This window comes from Chrysochloris asiatica, unplaced genomic scaffold (genome assembly GCF_000296735.1).
Source record: "Chrysochloris asiatica unplaced genomic scaffold, ChrAsi1.0 scaffold00037, whole genome shotgun sequence".
Classification (NCBI taxonomy): domain Eukaryota; kingdom Metazoa; phylum Chordata; class Mammalia; order Afrosoricida; family Chrysochloridae; genus Chrysochloris; species Chrysochloris asiatica.
The window spans coordinates 16,848,082-16,857,130 of NW_006408555.1; the positions used below are offsets into that span (position 1 = coordinate 16,848,082).

The 9,049-nt window shown below is 41.9% G+C and overlaps 1 protein-coding gene across 1 annotated transcript in view; it reads right to left on the bottom strand.

The window, feature by feature from the left end:
* Window positions 1-9,049, bottom strand: part of HYDIN (HYDIN, axonemal central pair apparatus protein) — a 402,001-nt gene that overhangs the window by 274,823 nt on the left and 118,129 nt on the right. Inside the window, exon 10 of the mRNA XM_006860316.1 lies at window positions 5,373-5,491. Within this exon, the coding sequence (XP_006860378.1) occupies window positions 5,373-5,491 (119 nt within the window). The remainder of the gene's footprint in view (window positions 1-5,372; window positions 5,492-9,049) is intronic.

Genomic DNA, 9,049 nt, shown 5'->3' on the forward strand with positions numbered 1-9,049 from the left:
TCCTATATGCCAGTATTCTGGAACCATATTGTTGCCCAAAGGTGGTTGCAGATTAGGTTTTGTGTTTGTAAAAACTTCACATCTGGCATTTATTGTCCTTCACGGTTGGCCTCAGTCTACTGTTTCTGCCCCAACCTCCCACAATTCTCGTATGTGAACCTGCAGTACAGTCACACTGCTCTACCCCTGTGCTCCCAAAGAGACCACCTGATCCTGTGCCAGCGTTGTCTTTGCACCTGACCAGGTGAACAACATGTTCACTTGAATTATGTAGGAACTGCTCTCAACCTACAGTTAAGACATTAGAGGATAAAGGTCATAAGATATTGTTAAGATACATTGCATAAGGCAGCAAGAAAAGGTAAGGGGTATGTCAGGAACCTGAGGCTGAGAGAGAAGAATTTCCAGAAGTGGTCAAATATGAACAGAGACCAAGGAGACTAGGCTCTGATATGAAGTTACAGAGTTTTAACTTTGAATTCCAGGTCATCCTTGACTTTGAAGATGGGAGTAGTTCCAATGGAATGTGATTGCAAATGCTTAGGGAGTGGGGAGTGTAGGGGTCGTGGTGAGTAACTATTCTACATGCCTCTTTTGAGCAAATTAGTAGTGAAAAGTGTGAAGTGGCAAAACTGTAGGAAGGTATGGTAGAGGGGGCTGAGTATATGAGAGGGTTTCAAAATGTTTTTGGAAAAATTCTATTATCTCTTAGTTCCATTTTTTCATGAACTTTTGGAAGCTCCCTTGTATTTGTATACAATGAGAAGATGCATGACTCAGTAGTTGGCCTAGAGTAAGCACACATCAAAGTTTGTTGTAAGAGAAGTGGTGGTGATGTATTGTGGAGTGTTCCGACTCATCGAGACCCTGCATAGGGCTTCCAAGGCTGTAAATCTTACGGGAGCAGAAAGCCTCGTGTTTCTACCATAGAATGGCTGGTAGTTTCAAACCGCTGACCTTGAGGTTAGCAGCCTGACGCATAACCACTACGCTACCAGAGATCCTTGTAAGAGAAGAGGACTGAGTAAGCAAGGGAATGGAGCCTGGGCAGATGTGGAGGAGAATGGGTCTATGTGCAAAGCTATTTCCTGAGAAGCATTTATTAGACAGAAAGGATCAGGAAGACAACTCCTTCTGATAAGCGAAGATGAAGAGATAAAATAACTACTGCTTGATATTATACTCCTCTTTTTAATGTGTATTTCCCATCTTCTGTTTTAAGTTCCCTGGTAGTAGGAGTCTGTCTTAAAGAACCATGCAGCAACAGGCTTATGACCAGGGACTCTGAAGTCAAAGTGCCTGGGTTCAAATCCCAACTCTGCCACTGACTTACTAACTGTACAACCTTGTTCCAAGGGTTAAGCGCTCAGTTCAAATCCACCAGGCAGTCTGCTCCTAGAGCCATTACAGCCTTGGAAAGCAGAGAGGGCAGTTCTGTTGGGTCACTATGAGTCAGAACTGACTCACTAGCAATAGGTTTGGTTTCTGACAAGTTAACCATGTAGACTCTGGGAGCCCTGCTGGTGCTCTAGGATAAGCACTGGCCTGCTAACCACAAGGTCAGTCGTTCAAACCCATCAGCTGCTCTGCAGGAGAAAGATGAGGCTTTTTGCTCCCGTAAAGATTCACAGCTGCAGAAACCTGACACAGGGTCACTATGAGTTGGAATTGACTTGATGGCACTGGGTTTTTAGTACAATCCACTTCACTTCACTGGGCCCCATCTCTAAGACAGAGCTACTACGGCTGCTTCTCCTATACTGCTTAGACCTGTGCCTGGCAAACTGTGCTATGAATGATAACAATTGTTACTTACATGCTCATTGCCAAGCAGGATCTGCTCAAGGGTTAACCGTGCTTGACAAGTGACTGACTGACATATATTAGAGCCAGCTCATGACTCTTCTCCTTTCCAAGAAACTGCACACATTGCCAGGATTGGGGTTAACAACATTTTAGCCAGACTTTCTACATGCTGTCAGCTCCTTCAATTTCAAAAATATGCATGTCATTCTTCTCCCCCTGGAAAAGGAGCACCTATTATGAACTGCAAGGTCAGTGGTTCAAGCATACCAGTCGCTCCTCGGAAACCCTATACAGGGTCGCTATGGGTAGGAACCAACTCGATGGCACTTAACAATAACAACAACAATTCTGTATAGGAGTCCTGGTGTGGTGCTGTAGGAATAAGCACTCAACCATAAAGTCAGTTTGAACCACAAAGTCAGAGGTTCAAATCTACCAGCTGCTCCTTGGAAACCTGATACAGGGCTGCTATGAGTCAGATCTGACTCGATGGCACTTAGTAACAGTAACATTTATGTATACTCCTCCCCCTGCCAACAACAACAACAACAACCTTGCCATCAAGTCAATTCCAACTCATAGTGACCCTATAGGCCAGAACTGCCCCACAGGGTTCCAAAGGCTGAAATTCTTATAAAAACAGACCAACACATCTTTCTCCCATGGAGTAGCTGGTGGGTTTGAACTGACCATCTTTCAGTTAGCAGCTGAGTACTCAACTATCTGTGCCACCAGCATTCCTCACTTAGGTATAAAGACTTCATCCGTGAAATCATTTGAGGCAAAACTCAAAACTTGTGATGACTGGCAATACCCTTACCCTTGCAGTCCACCTCTTCAGAGAGGAGAATCTAGAACAGAACTTCACCTCTCATTTGTTTGCCTTCGTAATGACACTGGGGAATAGTGTATGCTTGTGGAGGTTATGGCTTATTCTTTATGTGTCTGCTAAGCTCAGCAATGACTCAGGGCAAAAGCTAGTTATTCAGATTTGTCTCAAGTAGGTAATGTAATAAATCGAAAGAGAGATGCAATGAGGCATCAGCATTAAATACGCAGAGAGTGCAAAACATCCCCACAAGAAGCACCTCACCACGCCTTTCTCTGCCTCTCTACAGCTCTCATGATCATCCAGTGATGCATCATTTACCTGACAGCTGTGGTGTGGTGTGCTTTACTTTTCAAACCTGGGAGGGCGGAACATGGTGGACTAAAGTACACTTCTGTTAACTATGTAGGAAATTGTTATGACCCTCAGGGAAACCCCATCCATTCTGGATCAGAAGGTCAGGGTTCTTTCTGATGTCCTGTCCATAAGGGGCAGTCTGTGAGGTGCCCAGGCAATTCTCACTGCCTTCCTTCTCTCAAAATGTAATGCAGGATAATGCAGCCTGCTAGCTGTGTACGTGACAGTCACGTAACTGACTGTCATCAAGATATTGGCATCTCTATTTAACCGCACACCATCCCATTAAGGCCGGAGTCATCCGAGTGACTGTGGGGATGAATGGACCTGTAGGTAGTTCTCGACAGCACCAGATGGATACTCATCTTCTGCAGCCAAGTAAGGCTGTGGCTGATAGCAGAGCTGGGCTTCTCCCATAGGAAGAGACTGGGAAGTTGAGAGGCGAGAGGACCGAAAGTCCAGCAAAGGGCTTTCTCCTCCAGAACAGCATACAGACCTCGAGGAACCCACTGTCACTAACATTATCTGCGTTACTTTGCCAAGTTCATGCCTGTAGCAGTTGGTTTCGCTGTTTGCAGAGCCTGTTTCCCAGCCTCCCTTGCAGTTAAGAATATTTAATAGGATGGGTATACAAATGATATAGGTCTTCTCCAGTACCACCTCCTAGAAACAACTCTAAATTGAATCCAGCTGTGGTGCTGTAGGATGAGCACTGGACCACAGTTGGTTTGAACTGCAATGTCAGTGGTTCAAATCCACGAGCTGCTCTTCAGAAACACTACACAGGGTCACTATGAGTCAGAACCCACTCGACAGCACTCATAATAACAACATATTCAGTTTAGGAACATTTTTGTAATAAAGTTTCCAAGAGTATAGTTTGATACAGTGTGAAAAAGTACCCCAGATATTGGTGTGGCACATTGGACTGCTAACTTCAAGGTCGGTAGTTCAAACCCACCAGTTGCTCCTTGGAAACCCTATAGAGGATTGCCATGAGCCAGAACCAACTTGATGGCACATAATTAATAACAAGAAGGAAATTTAGAGATGAGGTGACACTGAGTCTAAAGAATCCATGGACGAATCTTATAAAATAATCACCTTCTGTTTTCTTGGAAAGACAAAATGAGGAGGTGTCTTCCAGAAACTTCAATGACTGAATTTTTAAATGTGGGTGTGGACTGGAGAACGGCATATTCAGAGAAAGTTCTAAAGTGTGAAAACAGTCCTCATTAGGACATTCTGGAAAATGTAAAAGGTTCTCTATCCTCTGATCTGCAGAATTTGTTGTCTGGGAACAAGCACTAAACAGATGGGGAGATGTATTTATGGTTCTCCCCTTTGCAATATGCAATGTGATGAGGATAAAACCAATTCAATGATAGCTTTGATAGTTTTTAGCTCTTAGTAAAACCAGAGGAGGCTGCAGAGGAAAAGGGGGCTCCCCCAACAAGGCCAGGAAAGAGAAGGGAGAACCAAGAGCATTTTAGGATATGACTAAAAGACAGTGTGGCACTGCTGGATAATTCACTGGACTGCAAGGGTGGTTTGAACCAAAAAGACAGTGGTTCCAACTTAGCTGCATCTCAGAAACCCTTTACAAGATCACTGTGAGGACTAAGGTGAACCTGACCCAAGCCATGGTCTTTTCAATAACCTCATGTACATGCGAAAGCTGGACAGTGAATCAGGGAGACCATAGAAGAATTGATGCTTTTGAGTTACAGTGTTGGAGAAGAATATTGAAAGTGCATGGGCTGCCCAAAAGAACTAACAGATCTGTGTTGGAAGTAGTGCAGCCAGAAGGCTCCTTGGAGGCCAGGATGGCCAAACTTTGTCTCTCATACTTCAGACATATTGTCAGGAGTGACCAGTCGCTAGAGAGGGATATCATGTTTAGTAAGGTGGAGGGTCGCATGTACATGAGAAAAAGAAGAAGACACCCAGTGAAATGGATTGGCAAAGTGGCAGCATCAATGTGCTCAAGTGTGGCAACAAGTTGTGATGTTGGCCCAGGATCGGGCAGTATTTTGTTCTGTTGTGCATAGGGTCGCTATGAATCGGTACCGACTCAATGGTATCTAACAACAACAACAACAGCATGAGTCGAAGCTGACTTGATTGCACTTAACAACAAAAACAGTATTGAGCTGTAGGATATATTAGACTACAGTTCAAACCCACAGCTCGTTGTAAACGCTATTCAGGGTTGCTATGAGTTGGAACTGACTCGATGGCACTTAACAACAATCACCGTATGACTAAGGGCAAATGAATGTACCTATACCAATCTTCTCTAAAATGAAAATAATCACAAAGTAAAAGAAACAAAAAGCAAAGCACTGTTTAAAGTCTCAATTAATAATCTGCTGCTTACCTCATAGCAGTGTACAGATCCAACAAAAACTTTGCCAATATCCAGCAATTCAAAGTTGAAATGAATCTTAGGTCCTATTCCTTCCCCTTTTATTCGGAGGGGCAGGCGGATTTCTCGACCTATAAAAACAATTCTGACTTTATCATCCAAAATGGCACTGCGTCATACCTGTACCAAGGTAAGCCATCAAGATTATTGTACCATATCCCGGCACTGGACTGAGGGAACTGCAATTTTTGCCAGTGCTAAAGCCTTATTATATCTTTAGGATATGGAATCATGTTTGGGCTGCCATTTTAGTAAGAAGGAAAAAAACACAAAAATTTTTCTTAACTTAATTCTTAGTATTATTATGAAACTTAATGTATGTAAGTGATGTCTCTCAGTCAGAGAAGACCACTCAATGACTGATGCTTCTCATGCAGTGAGAGTCCCCATTTGCACATCTCCAAGGACACTGTTCACCTTGATCCTCCCCAGGTCTAGGTAGATTCAGGGTGTTAAGGGATCTGAGTCTAGTGGTCTTACTCAGCCCTTCTTTTGCAGGTTTCTTCCATAGAAAGGTAATGAGAATTCACTTACCAGTATTCATCACCCCACATGGACTCAGGAGCCATAGAGAGCACATGCCCTTTTCTGCCTGATTTCATTTTCTTAAATGGAAATATCTCTGTCTAATAATGCATGATCATCATAAAAACTTATAGCGTATACACAAAAAACTCATAGTTCCACCACTCAACAATAAACCATTGCTAACATTTTCATGCTTACCCATTCATACTTAATCATGTCTAAATACTGTCAATGTAAATTAGAACATATGTTATATGTTACTCTATAACCTACTTTTTTTTTTCCAATTAACATATGCATCTGGAACATCTTTTCACAGCACCACCTAAGTATCTCATTTTTCTTAATGGCCACATGGTTGATTTAAGGGAGGTAAATATTAAAATGCTTTTTAAAATTGGGGTAAATTCATTCAACATAAAATTAACCACTTTAAAGTGAAAAATAAAGTGACTTTTAGTATCTTCCCAGTGCTTGCAACCACCACCTGTAACTAGTTCCAAAACATTTCCATCACCCCAAAAGGAAACCTTTGACTCATTGTTCCTATATTTCTTCCCACAGTTGTGGGAACAACCAATCTGCATCCTGTCTCTATGAATTGACCTATTCTGGCTGATCGAGTCAGTTCAGATAAAGGGTTTCCAAGCAGCAGCTGATAGATTAGAACTGCTGACCTTTTGGTTAGTGCTTGTCCCCCAGCACTACATCTGGGCTCCCCTCTTCTGGTTATTTAATATAAATGAATGCATACACTATGTGACCTTTAGAATCTGGCTCCTTTCATGTAGTATAATGATTTCTAGGTTCATCCACACTGTAGCATAGATCAGAACTTCATTTCTCTTCATGGTGATAGAATATTCCATTGTATGGATATATCATACTTTGTTTATCCATTCATCATCAGTGGATATCTGGGCTGTTTCCATCTTTGGGTGACTGCGAATAATGCTACTATGAACATGCATGTATGAACCTGTGGCATCTACGGTTGCTGTCACTCAGTGCAGTAGCTCATCACTCCTTCCTTGTGCCTTCTCCCATATCAGACCATACAGGATCCTTTGTGGTGCTTGTTCTCAGTTTTAATCCGACTAATATGATGTATAGCGTAGTGGTTACGAATCGGGCTGCGAACCTTAAGGTCAGCAGTTCGAAACTACCAGCCGCTCCGCGGGAGAAAGATGAGGCTTTCTACTCCCGTAAAGATTTACACCCTCGGAAACCCTGTACAGGGTCGCTATGGGTCGGAAACGACTCGACAGCACTTAACAACAACAATATGATGTATTTGTAAACTGCTTTCATGTAGTCTTTCTAAGATTATACAAACACTAACAAAATTATTTTGTAAAATCTTTCTGCATTGAACTGTAACATTAGTTACAACCTTATTAATAACAGAAGCCTTTGTAAATTTCTCCTTGCTTTCCTTTAATGACTGCTTCATTCTCAAAATAGTTATTGATATTGGTTCTCAAGTACTAGTTACCACAATACTATGGGGCTAAAACACGAGAAAAATTGACAAAAACCAGCGACTTTAAAAACACCTGCAGCAACAAACACACCAGTGAGTACTTGTAGCCCATACAGTTGAAACCATGTGATTTGAGTAGAGCACATTATTGTTATTATGTGCTGTGGAGTCGGTTCTGACCCATAGCGACCCTGACAGGGTTTCCGAGGCTGTAAATCTTTACGGGAGCAGAAAGCCTCATCTTTCCCCCACGGAATGGCTGGTAGTTTCAAACTGCTGACCCTGAGGTTGGCAGCCCGATAAATTGGCATATAGTTTTAGCCTTGTAGGTACATTTATATATGTAATCTGGTGTACAAAAAAATGTTTTTGTTGTTACAACTAACTATTGTTGTTGTTGTTGTTATGTGCCGTAGAGTTAGTTCTGACTCATAGCGCCCCTGTACAGGGTTTCCGAGGCTGTAAATCTTTACGGAAGCAGAATGACTCATCTTTCTCCCACGGAACAGCTGGTAGTTTCGAACTGCTGACCTTGCGTTCACAGTCCGATTCGTAACCACTACGCTACCAGAGCTCCTAACAACTAACTATAGGGATATTTCAATTTAAAAATAAAACATTTCTGCTGAACCACTGCACTGGTATTTTATAGTAATTTTGTTATCACCCTGTCTGACAGTGTCACCTGGTATCATCTGCACACCCCCTTCCCCACCCCACCCCCAGCAACCTCTGGTGTTGCCATTGATGTACCTGTGTTTGTTTAAATGCTGTTGTTGTTGTTAAGTGCTGGAGAGTCAATTCTGACTCATAGCGCCCCAGTATAGAGTTTCTGAGGAATGGCTGGTGAGTTTGAACCACTGACCTTGGGATTCAGATCCACCTAGCAGTCCTGCGCTCACCTTTCCGTGCCACATCAAGACTCCTTTTTTGAGTACCTACTTTCTGTCCTTTTGTGTACATACCTAAGAGTGGAAATGTTGAATTTTACAGGATTCCTGGTGTAGCACTGTAGAATAATCCACTGGACTGTGACCCACAAGATAGATGGTTCAAATCCACAAGATGCTCCTTGGAAACCCTATATAGGGTCACTATGAGTTGGAACTGATGTGATAACACTTAACGACAGCATAGGAATTCTATGTTTAATGTTTTGCTTTATTTTATCGTGAATTATGTGATAGTTTACATGGGAGAACATTAGCTTTACATTCAACCTATCATATATTGATTCATTGCCATGGTTACAATCCCCTCCATGCATAATCAACCAACCACAGGGTACAACCTGCAAGCCTGCTATGTTTAACCTTTTGAGAAATCATTAAACTTCTTTCTACATGACTGAATCATTTTAAAGTCTACAGGGTAAATATTTTTAACAGGTCCCTCCTTTAGTACATTTATATGATTTTCAACTTTGTACTACAACAAACTATAATACAATAAACATCCTTGAACACATATCTAAGAACAGCTGTCTTACAGTATAAGCTTTTGAAGATCATTTTACTGTTTCCTGCTTTCTATTGTTTGTCTTGATAGGTTATCTCATTGTTTTATTGTCCATTCAAAATAATACATCTTTTCTCCTGGCTGCTTTTTTTTTTTTTTT